Here is a 22,867-nt window from a genome sequence, read left to right as displayed (position 1 = left end):
TTTTTTAAAACAAAAGCAATAGAAAAAAAATGTTTAAATTTAACCACTGTATTTATAATTAACACAATTTATTGAGACAAAACAAATATTTTTTGTTTTAACAATCAAACACAATAAAAATATGTTTTATATGCAGATTAAATGGGTCTTAATTGTATAGGTCTAATTGTCTCCCGAGGCCACAGGAGGGCCGCTGTCTGCGTCACTCATAGTACGTGCCTATATCGTGCGCGATATCGAACATTTTTTCTATCGATATTGAAGGAGGTGTACCGTCGATAAATATCGATGCCGTTTTATCGCCCAGGCCTAGTTGGAGCTAGTGCTAGGCGGTCTGACCAAAAATCTGTATCGCTTTTTCTTTTTTTAGGATTCTTATGGTTTCACCATTTATCACAGTTTTTCCCTGACTGTGCCTTTATACAAATCAGAATGCATGAAAGTTGCAAAACCACTGCATTTTAATCACGACCCAAACAAACATGCTACATGTAGCATGAACGGTTTTTGATGTAAAATAGATAGTAAAATTTCAAAATTTGAAGCAAAAACTGAATGGTCTGACCGTAGCTTTGTGAAATGATGCTACTTAAAACATATGTGCATGAAACAAAAACAGCAGACGGGCTGAATGAAGCATAAATTCACTCTCTAACAGCAGGTGGCGCTTATGGAACAGCAGCGATACAATGTTTCCTTGGTTACTGCTGTAAACAAAGCAGGCTGTGCTTTTAAATACTACATAAATATGCAATATATATGGAGGTAAGATGAAAAGAAAATACCATCTAAACTTTTCTGAAGACAGTCAGTTCCCCTCAGAGATATATTCACATAACCCCCCAATATGTCGTGCATGGTGCAGTGAGTTTGCTCGGCCTGCTACAGTATTTTCTCCTCTTTGTGTTCGTCTCCAGCGTCTCTGGCTCAGTTCTAAAAGTTCTCCAACCATTAGTCAGAAGTGTATGCAGTTAACAGCATCCCCTTTCAATTCACGACACTGTCCATGTTGCTTAGCCACTTGTTCTGGTATGCCGTTTAAAAAAAAAAAAAAAGTATACCGTGTGTGTAATTCAAACCGGTTTACTGTTTGAACCGGTATATCACCTAGTTGGAGCAAAACTCTGCAGGACAGTGATCCTCCAGGAACAGGTTTGCACACCCCTGTTATAGAACAATAAGCAAAAACTGTCTGTGATCAAACCACTTAAAGGAACACTCCACTATTTTTGAAAATAGGCTGATATTACGCAGCGCCTGAAAATAGGCTTATTGGAAGTTACCTAGCTGGGGACTATTTTCAGGCGCTGTGTAATATAATTGCACCTTCTGCACCCATGGTACGGCAGCAAAGTTCCTTGATTATTACGCCGGAATGAGGGTATAGTTCCTAGCCATATCGGCCTAGAAAATTGCAACTTTTCATTTTCCGTCGGTCTTAGTACACAATGTAACTACAGAAGAGTAAAGTTTTAAATAGGAAAAATATAGAAACTCTTTGGTCATTTTTGAGCGAGATGCTAATGGGTCTAATCAGATTCAATGATCTATGCTAAGCTACAGATAAAAGTGCTACCGCCAGACCCGGAGATCGGCTGAATGGATTCGAAAACGGTAAAACTCAACTGTTTAACTCTAGGGGAGATGGAAAATGAGCCTATTTTCAAAAATAGTGGAGTGTTCCTTTAATGGTACAATCAGATCAGGGTTATAAAAAGATAGGACTGCAGGGGAAAAATAAAATCATAAAAAAAAACAAGAATATGGCACCATTAGATGCTTACAAAGATAAAAGTTGGCTTGTCTAGATCACAAAGGTCACCAAAAGGCCACCTTACAAGATATGCAGGACACCAAACAACCACAATACAATTCAAATGGAAACGATATGAGATGTCCTCTGTAACACTACACTGTACATTAGAACAACATTCCATTAAAAATGATACAGGAATTAGTTCACAATCTATATATTAACACATCTATGCAGAATGAAATTGTCAAATGACTCAAAGTTTGTATTTATTCCAAAAAAGAATTTCAGATTTTCACTCAGCTATTATATAGCTACAACATGTAAATAGTTTGAAATATCAGGCATGTTGTGATTAAATTTTCCAAGATTCCAAAAGCAAACTACTTTTAATGGATGTCAGAAGTCACTGGTGTTATGCATGTTGTTATGTGATATGTGAGCTGATAAAAAAAAGACAATAAACATTAAATGACTGTATATGATGGGTGAATAAAACAGTGTTGCCAAGACTCCAGTGTTGCTATGAATAAAATAATACAACTGCAATAAGGTGGATATCATATTACGGCAGTATAAACAAATGGCCTCAATGTCTTGACAAGTCTTCACAATGATGTTCAAAACATATATGAATTTCTTTCCTCCTTGAAACGAAGTAAAAATCTGGAAGAATTGTACAAAGTTATTTTCCATGAAAGTACAATGAACAGGCCACTTCTAATAATTCTGTGGTGTTTCATATCCTTTTTGATGCTTGAAGGCTTCAGTCTCTCCATTTATTGTAATTGCATGGAAAAGAAAGGCCAGTGCACGCTTCAGAATTTCTCCTTTTGTGTTCCACTTCCACGACAATTCTCCTTAATTTCACACCGGTGTCCTAGCAGAGTAACCACAGATGCAAATCATCACATTAACAATGAACTAACTTTAAACAACTAGAAAGCCAAACACTTGGCTTACTTTTAAACAATACATCTAGACCACGTTTCGCTTAAAGATGTGCTTGTGCTTTCTTTCTTAAAAAAAAAAAAAAAATTGCTTTATTATTTTGTTATCTATAATGTAATGAAATCCTAAATGCAATGCATCTTAAGTGTCCAAAAGAGCTTTGGTGCAACTCTAGTTCATTACACAAAGCAAATATTTGCACAAAACTTTCAGTGGAATCTCACTGTTATCTTGATCTATCAATGAATTATAAAGTCTATGTGTGTAGGTGCCATGAAATCACCCAGGTATGTGACTTATAGTTAAGAGGTTAAACCGAACACAACCACATCAATTAATAAAATTCTTCATGCAATGCATTTTAAGTGTCCAAATGCGCTTTGGTGCAACTGAAGTTCTTAGCACAAGACAAATATTTGCACAAAACTTTCAGTGGAATCTCACTGCTATCTTGATCTATCTATGATTTATAAAGTGTATTTGCGCAGGTGGCATGCAAACACCCAGGTATGTGGCTTCTAGTTAAGAGGCTAAACCGAACACGACCACCTCAGTTAAGCAGCTTAGAGCAGAAATATTTCAGCAAAGTGAGCAGTGGGATTAGGAAAAGCTGACAGCTGACACCACTCTCATTCAAGCCCTTCCCAATTAATGCAACGAGACAGTGAGTTCAGAAAGGGAAAGTCAGCAGAGACTTGTACATCCTTCCTGTGTGTCTCCAGGCAGCGATGAATTTAGTTTTGCTGCCACACAATGCCTTCAGTGTGTGCTATTTCTGAAGCAAATTACAGAGTAACAGAAAAGGGCAGGAAACCTCAAAATTACAGGGTTAATGTCCACTAATGTATGATGCAATACCTCAGCTTTCATCTTTTTGTTGGAGAAACAGCGTGTGCATACATTTTCAAGGAACTGGTTTCTTCGGAGAATACTTGTCTGGGCAGCACGGGTCAGAAAAGTGAAGATCACTGTAAACTTGAAAAGTTAAAACAGTGGAAACACAGGTTTTACCCAGCCTACTGCCAATCAGCAGCGACCTCATGAGTGAGTCAGAGTCTCCAGCGAGGCGTACAGGCGTATATGTACACGCATGTGGTGAGACGGCCATGTTCTGGGTGTCTGACATCTGTTGCATGCGCTGTGCTTTGCAGATCACCCAGCAAAGTTCACTTCAGCCCGGAGGATACCAAAATAAAGGGAAATAAATCAAAGCCTCTTAACCAGAAGAACAGGCATTTTAGGCTGTTAAAACCCAAATGTGTCCTAATTTTAGCTGTTAAACCAATTAATCAGATTTTTTTCACTTAGACAAACTCACAGAAATCTTTCTTGGGCATATTGAAAATGCAGGCCCATAAACACAGAGAGATCACGGAGCACAGTGCCATCTGTTGGTCTGAGCCGTTTCTTGGATGTCTGATTCATTGCAATTATGTAACATGAAGTCTTCCTTGTGTTGCCAGTATACAGAAGGGTGTGATAAACATCTCATTTCAGCTGTTTATGCAGTTCACCTAATGTATAATTAGGGAAAAAGAAAAGTATGGTAATAAGCAACACAGGATATCCCTTAATTACAAGACTAAACAAAATGAAAGTGATCCCGTGAGTGGTCACTTATTATCTTCTTTAAAAATGGTCATTTTAAAGGCAGAGTCATGCAATAATAATTGGTAGCTGATGGCAAGCAGTGACAGCAGTGCCTCAAAGTATCTAATTCCTAATCTAAAAGTAACCAATTTTAAGCGACATCATTTGTACACACCATTTACTGTATGAGCTCATATTAGAAGCTGCATAGGATATTTGTGCATTAAAAAATTAACACACCACGAGTGAACTGCAAAAGCGCTATAAATCTAATCAAACATTTTGATAAATTCATTTAGAACATTCTCGTGATCTGTGATTAGTTGATGCTAGAGGTGTAACGATACACAAACATGAGTGTTCAGAACGTACCTCAGTTTGAGGTCACAGTTCAGTACAGCAGGAGGAGAAAAAAAAACAAAAACATGCACACTGAACCGAAAGACCAGTACCATTTTTTTTCTAGTAGGAATGTGTGTATCGTTACACCCCTAGTGGACACATCTGATAAAAATCATTTTGATTCAGACTTGCTAATGAATCATTCAGACTGAGAAGAACCCATTCAAGTCAAAGATTCACTCACAAATCTGACACACAATGGCTTCTTTGCATGTTTCACTCTACACAACAGCAGTATTGGAATTACCTTGGTCAGCTTCATTTGCCTGAGGAAGACAAGACATGACAGACATCCATTCTGACAGCAAACAAGTGACGGTTAGTGCGTTTTCCACCTCAACACACCTCTAGGATGAAAAGCGTCAGTGCCATAGTCTATTCTCAATGACTCCTCACTGAGAAATGTACTTAAGGGCATATTCGGGAATCACAGAATACAAACTGGACAAGGCAGCCCAACAAGTCTACGTAAGTCAGTATCACACCCCGTCAAACACAGAAAAAAAATGTCCACATAGTAACCGTAATTATTGCCGTCTGCAATGCACTGTAGTGGAAGTTGTGCAATTCTAGCATGTATGGTTTCATAGGTTATTATAAAAAGTCTCTTTGTAGAGCAGAGATGTCCAAACCAGGATCCATGGACCAAAGTTGGCCCATGAGGACCTTTGATTTGGCCCACCATGCCATAAAAAAATAATAATAATAATAACAATAATAATAATAAAAAACAGGGAAAAACATACCATATCCTAATTTCTTTCTTTCTATCTTTTTTGTTGTTGTTGTATTTTTGCATTGAAATGTAAAGAACAATATAAGTGAGTTTAATAATAATTTTAAAAAAAAGTTTTTTAAATTTGTAATTATTTAAAAATATTAGAAATTGTAAAAATGTTAATATAATATAGTTGGATATAATTCAACATTTACAATATAATGCAACATTTCAAATAAGTTTATGGCCCTTTATATTCAAAAGTTTGGACACTTCTCATGTAGAGGGTCACTGAATATGATGCATTCTTCAGATATGCTCATGGCACAAGACAGCAAAAAAACAAAAAAACAAAAAACATTGTATTTTTGTCACATGCTGTGTAGAGAATACCATATCCTAATTTCTTTCTTTCTATCTTTTTTGTTGTTGTTGTATTTTTGCATTGAAAAGAACAATATAAGTGAGTTTAATAATAATAATAAAAAAAATGTTTTTTAAATTTGTAATTATTTAAAAATGTTAGAAATTGTAAAAATGTTAATATAATATAGTTGGATATAATTCAACATTTACAATATAATGCAACATTTCAAATAAGTTTATGGCCCTTTATATTCAAAAGTTTGGACACTTCTCATGTAGAGGGTCACTGAATATGATGCATTCTTCAGATATGCTCATGGCACAAGACAGCAAAAAAACAAAAAAACAAAAAACATTGTATTTTTGTCACATGCTGTGTAGAGAAGCATTCACAGAGGATGCATCTTGCATTCATTTTTCATAATCACACTGTTGCTATTCTCCCAAGTCTTCTGAAGCCACATAAGATTAAAAAATAATTAAATAAATAAATAAATAAATGATAATCTTTTGAGCTGTAAACTGGAGCTGTATTATGGAGTCTGTGAAAACGGGATTAGTCTAATTCTTGATCAAATCATTTTGACTTTTTTCTCTTTTAATTAAATCACCCAATTGATTGATCTGACTCAAGCGAATCTTCGTTCAAGAACTGCATATTGAACCTTCTCTCATGAACCCTCCATAAAGAGTTACAGTTGGGATCAAGATTATGACTGAAATGTGAATAACTTAAATTTCGGTCTGTTTCTCAAACAAATCTATCATATGGCTTCAGAAGAAACTTTAGACAGAAAGAAAGTTGTAACAACATGACGTTATGTAAATGATAAAATGATTTTTTGGGGGGGTGAACTGTCCCAGAGATGTTACAAACAGCACTGTCATCTTGTCAAAGATTCATCAGATCAGCATTCACACTGGATGACGTTCAATCAACAACTTCAGCCACTATCTGACCAAACAAGTGAAGCACTAGAAGTGTCCCACGGCCAGTCTAAACAAACTCAACTGATATGACTTGTTCAGACTGACATGATGACTAGTTCACTGAACATCCGCTGGATATGCACCGGGCACACCCGGACTTTGATACACCCAAAATACTGCTGTACAAACCGTGATTTACCACTTAAACATTCACTCGATGAAAACATAGTTGAGCTTATATTTTAAGATTTAAGCACGAATAGAGGAATAATAATAACGGTTTAGACTAAAGAAAACACAGCCGACTTCTTTCAAGTCATTCACCGCCTCTGCTTCGAGAAAACGCAAGCAGATATTTTAATTTTAAAAAGAGAAACAGGATGTTTAGTTTATGTTTCAGGATGTTCTTATATTTACGAGTTTAAAGGACTGCCTCTAACTGCACGTGTCTTGCACTTGTATTTTATAAAGTGGATTCGCTATATAGAGGGTTAATATAGCTCCTAAGTGTAAAGTATAACGCATGTGCGATATATAAGTGAAAGAATGTGCTTACGTCTCAGGCCAGCCTTCCTCCGCTGTTTCCTTCTAGTTTTATTCCACTCTTCTTCGTTCTATCCGCCCGTTGAAAAGCAGTGTTTTATCTCACAGCTGGAGGAGTGTAGCGTTTTGTCGTCTCTCGTGGAGATAAACACGCGTGAGACGCGCGCACAGCTGACTGCAGTGACGCAAACGCTCCTCCTGTTCATGCAAAGGAAAAATGAACGCGTTTCCCATCCTATTAGACTACAGGCCACCTCTCAGCCCTCATTAACTCAAACTCTCTCAGTCAGCCCTCCTGAGATGTTAAGAAGACGTGTAATAATACACACTACAAGAACTTTCTTTATAGATAGGATAAATGTCTTTAATCTAGATGCTACCAGTAAAAATGTGGTCAAAAGCATTTTACACAACATGTTTGCGGATACATTTTAAAGAGGCATGTTGTTTGACACCTTTTTGTTTTAGAGTAGGCCTACAACTTGTGCTTTTACGTCCAAGCTGCTTTAAAGGGATAGTTCACCCAAAAATGAAAATTCTGTCATTAATTATTCACCCTCGTGTCGTTTCAAACTGGTAAGATCTTCGTTCATCTTCGGAACACAGATTAAGATATTTTTGATGGAATCTGAGAGCTTTCTGACCCTGCATAGACAGCAACGCAACTGAAATGTTCCCAAGTCCAGAGACGTAGCAAGGAGATCTGTAAAATAATCCATGTGACATCAGGGGTTCAACCGTAATTTTATGAAGCTACGAGAATACTTGTTGTGCGGAAAAGAAAAAAAAGAACGACTTTATTCAACAATTCGTCTCCTCTGCATCACCCTGTTGCGCCATTTTGGAGAGTATCAGCTGGACATAAACAACGTAGCCTATGCTGTTCTGTGTCAGCTGCGTCACGCCGGATCTGTTTCCTACGTTGTTGTGATTTGATTTGAACTAAAACAGCGTATCTTATATATATATATATATATAAAGAAGCCCATTCTAAACACTAATAATTATTTTCAAACTTGGTCATTTGCAATAAAAAAAGCTATTATATAATAAATAGAATAATTTTTCACTAGTGGTCTCTGACTTTTGGACCATTGTACAGCACATAAATAAACATGTATACTACTTATTCATTGTACTATAAAAGCAATGTTATCTTTCTGATATAGTTCTTTTCATTTTCACAAGAGGCTACACAACTTTAAAGTGTGTTCCCAGGTGTTTAAACTGAACTGTAAACCATTAAAAATCATTAACAATGAGAGATTAAGCTCAGTTTTACACCCAAGAATTATAGAAACGTTTCAATAACCAAATCTTTGGTATTAGCCACGTTTTCAGACAGCATGACTCATTATATCACTAATCCATTAGGGAAAACCTTCATTAATCATAATCGTCATACCAGATTTATGGCAGAAATTAGTTTAAGCTGCAAGATAAACAGCTTATATAACTTTACAGCTCATTGAATTCACTAGCTGACACACAAACAGAAACATCTTAAAGAAATAGTTTGCATGACAAAGAAAATTCTGTCATCCTTTACTGACCCTCATGTTGTTTCAAACCTGTTTGACTCTCTTTTTCTGCAGAATACATTAAAGAATGTTTCAAATTTGGTCCATACAATGAAACAACACTAAAACAACACTGGACCCTATTAACTTCAACAGAAAAAAGAGGGTGAGTAAATGATGACATTTTCATTTTTAGGTGAACTGTCTTAACAGCCCCTGCATGTAACGTGTAGACTTGTTCAGCAGTCCGTTAGCAAACCCAGTATTGTCCCTCACATTCCCGCCTTTACAGATTTCCTGCCTCCGGTCTTGTGGAGCAAGAAAGGAAGAATGAAAAAATGCTCATTCTTCCCGTGCTCTTCCTGTCAGTGTGTATGTCTGAGTCTGTGTCTTATTCGGACAAATGATTTCCAGGAGCATTTAGACCTGTTTTACAAGATTTCACTTTTTTATGATTTTTTTCCACATACATCCAGGGCTGTAGTTTAAATTCACAGCACCTGGGACGAAATCTTCATGGGTAGGCCTCGTCCCCTGGGACCAAAAAGTAAGCTATACTGTAAGAGTAGTTAGTGGGCCCCTTCACAGGGCTCAGGCAATCATGCTTGCATTTTTGTATACAAAAATAGAACAGCTATTACATGCAATCAACCTAATTCCTGCCCATTCTTCTTCTAACCCCTTATGAAGAAATGAGCACTGTCTGAGACATGAATGAATGATTCTCAACAAATACAAATTGAAAGTATGCAGTAAGTTTCCATTTATAGATTCCTTAGCGCCTGCTCACACTAGGAGTTCAGCACGAACTGACCTGGAAATACTGAAAAATCATTCACAATTGATTAGTACTCGTAGTACATATCAAAGCACATGGAAATATCAGCGGGGTATTTTCACCATGTGACTTTCACAAGTCTTTTGAAAGAGATTATAACAAATTTGGTCTAGCTTTCTAGACTACTTATAAAAGAAATAACAGTTATATTCAATAAAGCATGAAAATTGCCTTCACATGGTATTGCAACACAACATTACTTTATAACATCACAGCTTACACAATGTTAAAGTATATTTAATGCAACTAGACAGGGAAAGTTCACACAAAAAATGAATATTCTGCAGTTTTGGTGACCATTGACTTCCATATAGACAATAAATACATAAATTAACAACAGTCATTTCTCAAAATATCGTAATGTTCTTAAAGTTTAATATTTTAAACTACATTAATGTTCCACAGAATAAAGAAAGTCAAACAGGTTTGGAACCACACAATTTTCATTTTTTGGGTGTACTGTCCCTTTAACATATAATCTGAAAAGAAATAACTGTACAAGGTCGTTGTAACATGCTTGTGTGTGTAAATGTGTGTACAAGAGCGTGTGCACAGAGTGCAATAACAGACAGGATGTTGGAATAAGACGCAGAGCAGCAGGCAGTCGTGGAATTAGAGCAGCGTGTGCTGTGGAAAATACTCAAAATTACTTTTCATTACACAGAGAGTTCTGCTGACCCTAATGGCCCTTCAGTCCTAAACATCTATCAAAAGTCTTAAAGGGAAGTTAAAGGTGATGTGTGTCATTCTTCAATGTTACTTATCCCAGCATAACATACAGTGAAAACTATAGGTGAGCCAACAGGTTGATTCCACTGAAAGATGTAAACACTGTGGAGCTATTAGAACATTACACTCTCAGCAACACTGGCCTAACCAATGGTGTGAGTTTGAGGCGGGGCTAGCCGTTTATCTGGCCAATGGCAGTTTGCGGAGAGTTGAGGAAATGTTGTGGCTCAGGGGGGTATTCCAGAAAGCAGGTTATGCCACATACTTGGGTAAGTTTATTGATAAGTAAACAGATAACTTCAACTTTCAGTTCCAAAAACTGAAGTAACTTCCACGGTATGTAAGTAGCATTCTCTAAACATTCAGAGCATACATTCCTTATTACTGAGGGTTCAATGGGAGTTTATAGTCATAAATTTTTTAATTGTAAAGCAATATTATAACATAAAGCAATGTTGATTTTATTTTAGCTTTTGTTAACAGGACATTTTCTATATAATGTACTTACAAAAATGTGGAAGTAAAATAAACTCACATAGCCACTTTTTTTTTGCAAGCACTGATTATTTTTAGTTGAGTCAATTTACAAATGTAGTATAAAACAAACAATATAATTCTTGAATAATTCTTCTCAGTAATAAAAAGCTGATTAAAGATTAAAACATGAGATGATTCCAAAACCTCCCATAGGTTAGGCAATATAGGAGGTGATATGCCCTAAAAATTAGTGCTGCCAAACGATTAATCGCGATTAATCGCAGCCAAAATAAAAGTTTTTGTTTACATAATATATGTGTGTGTACTGTGTATATTTATTATGTATATATAAATACACACATATACAGAATATATTTAGTAAATATTTACCTGTATTTACATGTATATATTTATATTCATATAATTTATATTATATAAAAATATGTAAACATAACACATTTCTCTTAAATATATACGTGAATGTGTGTGTATTTATATATACATAATAAATATACACAGTACACACACACATATATATTACGTAAACAAAAACTTTTATTTTGGATGCGATTAATCACGATTAATCGTTTGACAGCACTACTAAAAATATAAATTGCCATTAATCAAAAGAAGTATGGTGCACTTCTTCTTGGCGTCCGTTTCCATGCTGACTCCTGTTGAGAATGTCTATGTGTGTTCACCATGAACATACTCGACTGAACTTACTCCCAGACGCGTTACGGGATTTGGGATTTATATGAAAGTGAGTTAACTCTTCTTTCTGGAATACCGCTCAGAAGCTCACTTCACCTTCAAATAATAATATTTAGACCGTGTTTACACTTGGCAGGTTTGGGACGGTTAAAAGGAAATCTGGTGCAATTGCTCTGTTAGTGCAGTTTATTTGAATAAGTGTGAACACTGACATTTAAACCTTGGGGCGCACCAAACAAGTGGATGATGAACCTACCATGAAAAGGTAGGTCTCGGTCCACTTCCAGACAAACTCTGGTGCGGTTCAACTGAAATATGAGCGTAACACGGACCAAAGACATCTAAACTGTATTAAAAATGAAAGTGTGAACGCTAAGCATAAAAAATTGAATACTTTTAACCTCTTGAGAACCTCTAGGCAAGTGAAAGTACTACAGATATTGTGTATCATCTTCATTATATGTTTCAAATGCCTCAAAACCTTATGATGAGTTTACTAGAAGAATACTGGAAGCATAGATTTCTTGCAGGAACTTACAATATTGGTTCCTCAGGGAACTTTCCTTTTCGAAAAGCTGCCTAGAGAGTCTCCAAAGAGTTTTTACAAGAGTCTTGAAAACCTGTTTGGCTTGACCTGGTTGAAAAGCATGTGTAGGACTTTCATCAACACGCTAATACAGAAAGCATGACGAGGGATGTATGCATTGGGCTTTTCTTTAGGCTTTCTACCCTATCCCTACTCTGGTCTTTGTCCTTGCCCTCTTCCTCTCTCTCACTTGTCAGTAGTTTTGCTTGGATCTTCCGCCTCCGCCTCCACTCCCTCTCCAGGACTGATTTCCACAGATAGGATCTCCTCTCCCTCAACGCGGGGAGTCATGCGGATGATCATGGTGCTGTCGGTGGTCTCTGATACCATGTCATCTTCATCTGGGACGTGAGGCCGGGGAATGGGTGAACGGCGGTGCATGGGTGAGGGAGGAGGCACTGGAGCTGTGGAGGTCCTGCCGGATGCGGGAGTGGATGGCTGAGAGAGAAAGAGACAGACAGGACAGACAAAATAAGTAAGGGGCCTGACTGGTCACATATCAACAAACCGTGCTACTTTAGACATGAAGAACTTTCCCTGCACAAGAACAGAGCACTGTTATCATCAATTATCAAAAGAGACTCTGTTATCAGTTTCAAGGTAGTCACATACTAACTATTCATGTTAAAGTGATACTGTTTGTATGTACTATATAACAGGGTGTGGGACTGTTTGTCACACAGTTTTAAAAGTTCCTGAATGTTCTGGTGTCACAACGCAGTAATTTCCACACACATCTAAACTAAACAACACAAGCAACAACTACATTTGCAGAAAGCACATACTTTGTACTCAAAATGAGCCTAAAATATATATTAAAAAAATCTAATTAGGGATAAGCAAAGATCCATTTCCAAAAGCACAAACATATAATAACATTTCAAAAATTACTGTAGACAGTATATTAACAGTTTGTGAAAATGGAAAGATACATACAATAAATACAATTGAAAAAGGTTTAAAATAATTGTTAAAACATTTTTATCATATTGTCTATTACTTATTTTTTCATATTTATTTTGTCTATTTGTAAAGTCATAACTTTGTTGTAAAATAATATTGTTTTGATCTGTTTGCCATTTGCAATGGTTCCTATTTGCTATTTTTCATAGTGTGATTTTTGGTGAACTGTATTAAAACCATTTAGGGTCAGTTTGACCTGCAAACATAATAATAATTATTAATTATAATAATAGTATATGGAACCCAAAACAATTAAAAAACAAAAATGTATTGTCCCCATTTTTAATTCACATATAATAACAAGCAAGATGACGATATGATGTTTATCATAATGATATTTTGACTACTGAACTAATTTGGTCACCTTCTATGGTCAATTTTCTCTTTTTCAAGCCAGTTACTGTCAAGGTGAAGCAAATGTTTGAAGAGGATGTTGCTAACCATAGTTAAATCAGCAAAAGTTAGTTAAACCTTTGACAAACCTTAATAACAACACACCCCGATCATATATTCAAGTCTTAAGTTGACATTTAAGTTGACTTCGGAACACAAATTAAGATATTTTTGATGCGAGAGCTTTCTGACCCTCCATAGACAGCAACGCAACTACCACGGTCAAGGCCCAGAAAGGTAGGAAGGACATCGTTAACGTCATGTGACATCAGTGGTTCAACCGTAATTTTATGAAGCTACGATAATACTTTTGGTGTGCAAAGAAAACAAAAATAACGACTTTATTCAACAATTTCTTCTCTTCTGTCTTAAGTCTTTGACGCACGTTCACAAGGAGCTGGCGTTTCATTTTGGGGTGAACTATCTTTTTAAGTTATTAACTGAAAATCAATCAAATGCCAAATATGCCAAATACATAAACGTAAAATATGGTTAGATGCATCACTTAAAGTTTGATGTAAATGCTGTTTGGTCTCAAGACACGTGAGGACCAATGATGTTTGATGTCGTTGATTTATTACAATGCATCTAAAGGCACCATATCTTACAGTGGAGGGCAAGATTTTCAGTTATTAACAATCTGTTTATCACAATCTGTTTTAATGTCTGTCTTCAGAATATGTTTTTGGCCAAAAGCATCATAACACAGGGGATGTGAATACCTCTAGAGTTGCTCCCTTATATGTCTCCTTCAGCTTGGCAAAAGTCTGTCCCGTGCCAACCTCCAGTGCAGCCTTGTATAGTTTGTGCGTCTCCGGCCGCTGAGGGATGACCTCACCCGTCTCTTTAGCCTGGCCCTTCTCATCTGCAGGCTTCTTATCTTTGGTCAACATTTTCCTATGGAAGAAGACAAACTCATTAGGATGACAGGAAGTTGAGCTGTAAGCTAGCATGTGCATCGCTGAGACTCTAACAGGAAGCGGATCTCCATAAGGTTTGAGATGACATCAGATGACACGATCTCAAGCACTTACACGATATCATTCACCCCACACACACACACACACACACACACACACACACACACACACACACACACACACACACACACACACGGACACACAGTAAATTGGCCTCATGGGTGAATGCATCATGCGACTCATGTCATGTCAAAGAAAGGGAAAAGAAGGATGTAGAGAGAAAAACAGAAACAGCAGAAAGACAGAAAACATAGCTAATCTATAGAGATCTGTGAGTGTGATACAGAGCTGTAAATGGCTCAGACCACTGGGCTGGATGAAGTGTGTGTGTGTATGTGTGTAAGGACTGTTGGGGCTCTTGGTTGAGGTTCGAGCTCCGATCCCTCTCACTTGGCCTTCTTGCGCAGTAGCTTCTGGGACTCGGGGTAGTGCACTAAGATCTCTGCCAGGTCCTTCTTATCCAGGATGAAGAGGTTAGCAAAACCATGGGCCTTTACGTTAGCTGTTCGTCGGTTCCCACCACCACCCGCCAGCAAACTGATGGAGTGAACACACACACAAAAACAGTCAGAGTTTGGCTCTTCACACATAAAGCATGATTTATCTTTCTCACACTAGCTATTTTTGCATCTAAAGTTGCAGATATCGCATTAAACATTTGCGAATGAAGCACTGTTTCCGTTCCATGTGTTCAAAAGCACAAAATCGTCACTTTCTGGGAAACTGGTGGAAAATGTCAATAATAAATATTAAAGTTGCTGCAACTGGGGAAGCCTGTGGCTGTAATTTCCTACATAATAAATGAATTCCGCCAAACGCTGTCATGTTATCTTGCGTTCGGATGCCTGTTGTTTGGGAACGCAAGCATGTGAGAGCTGATTATACCAACTCATTTTGACTTTGGCTCATACATTTCAAAATTATTCAAATAACATTTGATGGTGTGTGATGAGATCAGTGTGCTGGTTAGTTCAGTTATCCAGTCACATGATCTGTTGAGGCAAAGTCACATGAGTTTTTTTGTTACACATGAAGGAATTTATTTGGTAAATGTGTTTCCAGCATTTTTTCACATGTCTTCTTCCTCAACTAAGCACATACATTTTTTATGCGCATTTTAAGATTTTGAGTGCATTAAGATTTTTATGTGAATGATAATCAGAGTTTATGTGATATCCCAAAATTCACATAAAAATACATGGATGGAAACAAAAATGTCTTAGCATTCTATTCAAAAGTCGAAAACTAAATTTTTTCTTCAAGAAAACGGCAATTGATAATGCTTCCTTTATCACTGTTAAAGGTGTAGTTCACCTAAAAATGGTCATCATGTATACCTACCTGTATGGCTTTTCTTTCTTCATTGGAACATAAAAGAAGATATGAAATATCTCAATGGTCACCAAAATTGTTTGGTTACCAACATTCTTCAAAATATCTCTTATGTCCCGAAGAGGAAAGAAACTTATACAGGCTTATACAGTTATGCAGGAACAACATGAGGGTGAGTAAATGTTTACAAAAATTACATTTTTAGGTGAACCATCCCTTTAACATGAAAGGTCAAGTTGAGTGCATTGCATTGTGGGATACAGTATATTTAGGCAAATGTACTAATGCTATATATATATATATATATATATAGAAAAATACAGTATACAAATTGCATACTACAAAAATAATATATTAAAGCAGTACTTTTCCTATTAGATCACATATGATTTTATCTAGCTGTCCTCATCAGTACACGAGGTATGAAAGTTGTGTCTTCAATAATTATCACTCACCTAATTTCCCCAAACACAGAGCCAGCTCTCAGAGTCACAAACACCGTCATCCCATCAGGTCCTCCAACCACCTGCACCTCTCCAGCTTTGATGATGTACATCTCTCGGCCGATCTCACCCTGACCGGCAGAGCCGAGCGGGACAAGAGTCAATTCAAACCGCAAACAGATAAAAGCCTCTTTCATGGTGTGACCTTTACTAAGACAACCTTCAAATATACTGGACATATACTGAGATAATCTATTGTAGGTTTTACAATATTTTTGCAAGGCAGCAGCAAAGCACGTACAGTAAATCACAAAAATAGTAAATGACATATTGCTCACTTTTTTACAAACAAAGTCTCCCGGAAGGTACACCACGGATTTCAGCCTCTTGAGCATGTCAAATATCATCTGTCTGTCACATCCCTGGAACGAACAAGAGACAAAGACTTTTCAACAGCTTTTGCAACTTGTTATAGTGTCATAATGTGTCATTTTAAACAGATGAAACGGGATATTCAAAGAGAAACTAAATGAGTTAATCCATTGGGAACTGATTGGATGGTGAAAAGTGTTTTCTATATGACAGGAGGAATTAAAAAATAACTGCGCTTGGCCATGTCAGGAAAGTTATTAGATTTTGATGAAAAATTACAAAGATAACATTTTTTACACTGAAACAATGGAAGAACACAGATTGTACATTTTACTCAATCATATTATTTGTTGAAAAGGATTTGCATGGGACTTAATGAGGAGAGTAAAAATGTTAAAATGAAGTATTTTTGTGTGTTTTTTTAGCAAGATGAGAAAAGGGGGAGACTTGATAGTGTTTAATGTTTAATTATGTTGGGATTTAGAACCGTTTCAATTAAACTGTGTTACCAGTTACCTAAACAAATTACGTTTGTATTATTCAACTGATTCATGTGCAATTAAATCATGATTCATTTGGATTAAATCATGTAAACATATTTTTTTCCCCACACTTTTCAGCACATGGTCTTTAAAATATTTTTATTTTTTTTTACTTTGTATGAATATTAAATCAATGTAAGGTTTGAACCAAACTATATACATAATTTGAGAAAAAACAATAAATTTGAGTATTTTTTTAAGTTGGTAGAAAGTATTTTTTTTCACATGGATCGATGCATCGATCAAATGACTAACGCTATGATGTATCAATGTAACACGTAAAAAATCAATACATATTTTTCAGATTTAAGTTTTTTTTCCCTTTTTTTCTATTTTTTTCTATATTATTAAAATTTTTATTTTTTTTTGGAGTTTTCAGAGAGATTATTTATATGTTCATGTTATTTTTGTTGCATTTTTTATTTAATCAAAATGTAATTGGTTGTGTAAAATAGGCACATAATATTGTAATATTGATTTTAGGTCCCTGAAATCTAATCAAATCATAATTGTATCACAGCATGTTTTAAAGTACTGTATCACTGGCTAAGAGAATTGGTGTCAGATAATACTGTTTTGTGATGAAACGTCTGTTGTGATTTACACCCCTAGAAATAGGATCAATTTGATTTCAAGTAGAATTTATGTCTGGTACATTTGTTTTTGGTCCAAGCTGGTTATTGGTCATCTGAACTTAAATCAGCTGAACAACCATGGTTCAGCCTAGTACTGATCATCTTGGTCTGGAGCAAGACTGCTTTGGACCAGCAACAAACCAGCCTTAAACTGGAATGGTCTGCTTTTGCAGTAGTAGTTTGACTTTGTCATTCAGACCATGTCATTCTGTGTGTGTGTTCATGAAAGAAAAAGAAGACACTCACCTGAAAAAGCGCCACTTTACTGACAATGCTGTAGTTGACATCTGCAGCGATGTCCAGACGCATCTTATCTGGCAGCTGCATAAGTAACTCCTGTTCATCTGATGACAGACGGATCACGAAACAGTTCAAAGACACTTATCATATGCAAACATCTAATGCAATGGAAATCTGCTTACCCAGCATGCCTTGCGACTTCCAGGTGTAATCGTACCAGATCTTGACGCGGTTCTGGACCTCGCGGGGGATCTTGTAGGAACTCATGTATTTGACAGTGCTGTCCACACAGTGTCTATAATAGGCCTCACCTGCAGTGGCGGCTCCAAATACATCTCTCATCTATGTGTACACACACACACACACGCACACACACACACACACACACACACACACACACACTGTTTTAAAGTGGCATACAAACATGTCTTTGAGTTTTCTTTTGATAATATGGAAAAACAGCCATATTAAACTAGAAGGTAAATTTCACGAATGGCCGAGGCATATTTCAGATCAAAAACAAGACAAAAATAAGAAATTATAAATTGCACGAAGACAAATATTTTAATTTTTTGTTATTTTTTTTTAAATATTTTTATGTTATGATATTTTTAAATTTTATTACATTTTTATGTTTCATTACATTCTATTCCTCCTACAAGTCTAATTAACCAAAATCTTTTTTCTAATTAACCAAAATAATTTTTTTCTATTCATTAGAAATTGAAAATCTCATTAGTGATTAGTGATTTTTATCTCATTAGTGATTAGTGCTTCTCATTAGATACAGTGTGATTTTAGTATCATTTTATACTTTTTGTTGATATTTTACATTTTTTATTTTTATATTTTCTGTTATTATTTTCATTTTAGTAGTAGTTTTAGAACTTCTTAGTTTTATTGTCTGTTTTTGACATTATATATATATATATATATATATATATATATATTTAAATATGTCTAGATAGTTTTTATTTTTATTTTTTTATTTTTTTATTAGTGCATCAAGTTAAACTAAATGTTGGAAATGTTAAAAATGTTGAAATAAAATAAGTTAAGGTTGATTTTATTTCAAGGTTTTTATGGTTTTTGTTTTAGTTACCTATACTAACACTGGTTAGGTAATATTATAATTGTAAAAAAAAAATCTGCACAAGTTAATAAAGTACAATAAAACATACATTTTCTTTATTTTCATACAATTCCCCCAATTCTCAAATATCTCATTATTGATACATTTTTCAAGTATTTATATTTCAAAAATGTATCAGTTTTTCATATTACAGTAATGAGGTCTTATTTTTGAAAACTGGGGAAATTATAATGAAAATAACAATACTTTGTGATGCTAAATAAGTCTTATTTTCTTTATGCAGAATGCAATTTCTTAGCTCTTTCTTTTGATTTTGAGGGTAAAATATGACCATGACATGTTTTTGACAATAAATGAGATTCACCCAGAATTTCTCGTATCTCGTATGACTCCCACCTGACCAATCATGATGGAGAAAGCAAAGACTCCCACGAAGTAGTTGAGCATTTGGAAGACGATTTCAAAGACAGTGGTGGGGTCAGGCAAACCTCCGATGGTGATCAGAGTCTTCACAGCAAAGTAGTAGCAGCGAATATAACTGTATGCCACAAACACAGATTTATTACATTATCTACACTGTGCACAATACACCATTGAGAAACAGACTGAGACTGATAAGCTCACCTGTTTCCTTTGCCATTATAGACCCATTTGGTAGAACCCAGTCCTTCATAGTCAGAACCCCAATAGAAAATACAGGCATTACAGTGCAGAGAGTACAGCAGGTACGCACTCGTCCGGATCACCCTGCAATGAGTTTCATTTTAGGGTGAACTGTCCCTTTAAGATGTACCTGCTTTGTGTTATAGTGACCTTTAGTGGTGGCATCTGGTCTTACCTGTAAATGTAGGCTTTGCTCATCACAGCTTCCAGACGATCATTAAACTCAAAGAATGCATTGTACTGCAAAAGAAGAACAGAATAAGTGTGAGTATTAAGGATATGTGTGTGAAAATAGGAAGAGGTTAGGGTTGCTGGTTTTTTTTACCTTTAGAAGGCGAGGAAACCGCAAGAGAGATTTGACGCCTGTGAAGACGTACAGGAAATCCAGTGGAAAGAGACTGATCACATCCATCTGAAACATCCAACCCCAATGGAAGGTTCTGAAACTGTTTCACTAACTGACTGAAGTTATTTGTTCAGTGTCAATGCATGATTTAGTAGAATGTTTTACCTTGAATCGCTCTGTTTGCCTGTAGTTGTCTCTCATTGCTATTTTGTCACACTGAGCCAGACAAAATATAAAATACATCAATAGACGTCAACAAAACAAAACAAACCTCAAAAAAATATCCAGATACCCTTACAAAAAAGAAGTTTATTCAAGTGTGCTATTAGTATACTTCTTTTAAACAAAAAATAGGAAAGTATACTTTTAGTCTACTTTGTATGTACTTCTCAGAAATATACTTAAAATGACATTTAAGTATACTTGACTTATACATAGAAAAAGTCTAAATATATTTGATCTATACTTGTGCTCCTAGAATCTGTGTTTTCATTGTTATACTGTAGGGGGCCCTAGTACACATCTTCTGTACAGAAGTTCCAAAAAAACACAAGTGAGAAGAAACCGAAACAACAGATGCTTCCACATGTATTCTAACACGATCATCAGACATAAAACAGTATCAAAACTGTGTAACGTTATGGAATAAAATGTCGACCAATGAAGAGGTAATAATAACTGTCAAGCTTTGGGGTGTTGACTGACTTTATCTACGTTTTGATTATCATTCTGAATCCAATTCATAGTCTTTTTTCAGCTTTTTGTTCAAAATGTTGTTTATTTCTTTCTTTTTTATTTATGAAACTTATCCCACATTCAAGTGTTTAAAAAAGAATGCATGAAGCTAGAATAAAATGTTTTTGTTTACAAGCAGATACCCTGTTCTTTTGATGTTTTGTATGTTCAGATATTCATGTAACAAAATATATACAAATTAATACCTAAATAGGGACATAGTAGTATACTTAAAGTATGATGTAAAGTTCACTTAAAGAAAACTTACGAGTATACTTGTAGTATAAAACTACTAAACTAGTAGTTTACTGAGACTATACTTCAAAGTGTACTAAAAACGCTACAATTATTTAATTAGTAAACTATCAGTATACCTTTAAGTTCACTTTTAGTATAGTTGCAGTACAAACTAAAAACATATATGTAATCTAGTTGTGTACTCAAAGTTTACTACTGTTATACTTAAAGTATACTTTTATATACTAGAAAGTGGGCCAATTTAGTCCCAAGGAGTATTGAAATAGTACACTTACAAGTATACTACTAGTACACTGATATTTGTATACTTACTACATAAAGTATACTTAAAAATATACTTGAACCTAAGTATACTTACTAAAATAAACTTGAAGTATACTACTTTTTGGTAAGGGTACTTACAAATGTATGAATGGAATTGCGTTATATTGCAACAAAACTTCAATCTAGTGACATTCATTTTAAAGAATGACAGTATGGAAGCCTGCTTAATACAAATAATAAAAAAATAATTCTGATGACTTTTTATTTCACAACTCACAATTTCCGATTCTGAGAAAAAAAAATGCTTGCAATTCTGAGTTTGTCTCAATTCTTAGAAAAAAAGACACATTGTGAAATATAAACTCGTTTCTATCTCACATTTCTGACATTTTCCCTCAGAATTTTGAGTTTACATCTCGCAATTCTGTTTTTTGTTTCTGCCAAGGAATAAATAAATAAAAAAGGTTGCAGCTTTTTTTTCTCAGTTCTGTGCAATTGTGAGTTTATATCTTTTCTTTCTAGAATTGCGATTTTATATCTCGCAGTTCTGAGTTTCTATCTCACAATTCTGAGTTTCTATCTTGCCATTTGACTTTTTTCTAAGAATTGTGAGACAAACTCAGAACTGCGAGAAAAAAAGTCTGAATTGTAAGATAAAATGCCACAACAATTACTTTTTTTTTTTATTCTATGGAGGAAACAGGCTTCCACAGTTTCAAGCAAAACATTTCACAAAAAGAAATGAGTGATGCTTGAACCACTAACATAGTAGATATACTGCTCAAAACTACAACCAGAAGTGTTGCTAAACTTTCTGGTTGTCAGAAGTTAATTGACATTATGTTCATCACAGCAGGTGCTTTCGCTCACCACAACGTCCCCTCCTCTCACAAACTGCAGTCTGGGCTGCATAACGAAGATGTCGAGAATATAAATGCCGTCACAGAAGTAGTCCATCAGCAGCCACCAGTGAATGTTCTCAGACGTCTGGTACGGGAAAGTGCAGCGCACAGGGATCAGCCAAGCATTCCAGTTCCACGCGAGGGTCACAAAGAACAGCCACACCACGTAGATCAAGTCTGTGAAAGAAAGAATCAGCAGGCTTACAGTATACAGTATTTATGTCTCCAGAATGACATTTTGATGAGGTCATACTATACAGTACATGTTTAGAATCTTTTCCCTTGTAATTTTAAGTCTACTTAACAAAAAAAAAAAGAAAAAAAAAAGCTGCTCTGAAAGTCACTTCACTAGCATTTCAACATTTAATTTGATAAAAACTATTGTCAGATACAAAGAAACTCAAAGTTCTTAATGACAACTCATGTTAACTTGAAGAAATTATTACTAAAATATAGGCTATTTCTATTGTACAGTAGAATTTACCTCTCGAAGTAATAATAGTAATAATTAAAATTATGATTTTTTTTAAGGAATAATACATTTTCTTCTCTCTCTCTCTCTCTCTCTCTCTCTCTCTCTCTCTCTATA

General features: G+C 35.5%; 1 protein-coding gene across 1 annotated transcript in view; it reads right to left on the bottom strand.

Annotated features, from left to right (window-relative positions):
- Positions 1-11,384: 11,384 nt before the first annotated feature.
- LOC107717637 (cyclic nucleotide-gated cation channel beta-1-like) overlaps positions 11,385-22,867 on the bottom strand; it is a 39,931-nt gene continuing 28,448 nt past the window's right edge. The window contains exons 24-36 of the mRNA XM_016524449.1: positions 22,247-22,478; positions 20,285-20,335; positions 20,099-20,185; positions 19,949-20,013; positions 19,735-19,857; positions 19,507-19,648; positions 18,200-18,359; positions 18,024-18,121; positions 16,567-16,650; positions 16,241-16,359; positions 14,844-14,990; positions 14,196-14,370; positions 11,385-12,555 (exon numbers count right to left, since the gene is read on the bottom strand). Of these exons, the coding sequence (XP_016379935.1) occupies positions 12,304-12,555; positions 14,196-14,370; positions 14,844-14,990; positions 16,241-16,359; positions 16,567-16,650; positions 18,024-18,121; positions 18,200-18,359; positions 19,507-19,648; positions 19,735-19,857; positions 19,949-20,013; positions 20,099-20,185; positions 20,285-20,335; positions 22,247-22,478 (1,735 nt within the window). The 3' untranslated portion in view covers positions 11,385-12,303. The remainder of the gene's footprint in view (positions 12,556-14,195; positions 14,371-14,843; positions 14,991-16,240; positions 16,360-16,566; positions 16,651-18,023; positions 18,122-18,199; positions 18,360-19,506; positions 19,649-19,734; positions 19,858-19,948; positions 20,014-20,098; positions 20,186-20,284; positions 20,336-22,246; positions 22,479-22,867) is intronic.

The sequence above is a fragment of the Sinocyclocheilus rhinocerous genome, unplaced genomic scaffold (assembly GCF_001515625.1).
Source record: "Sinocyclocheilus rhinocerous isolate Xijiao unplaced genomic scaffold, SAMN03320098_v1.1 scaffold2047, whole genome shotgun sequence".
In the NCBI taxonomy this organism is placed as follows: domain Eukaryota; kingdom Metazoa; phylum Chordata; class Actinopteri; order Cypriniformes; family Cyprinidae; genus Sinocyclocheilus; species Sinocyclocheilus rhinocerous.
The sequence above is the reverse complement of the archived record's forward strand: the minus strand, read 5'-3'. Positions and strand labels throughout refer to the sequence as shown.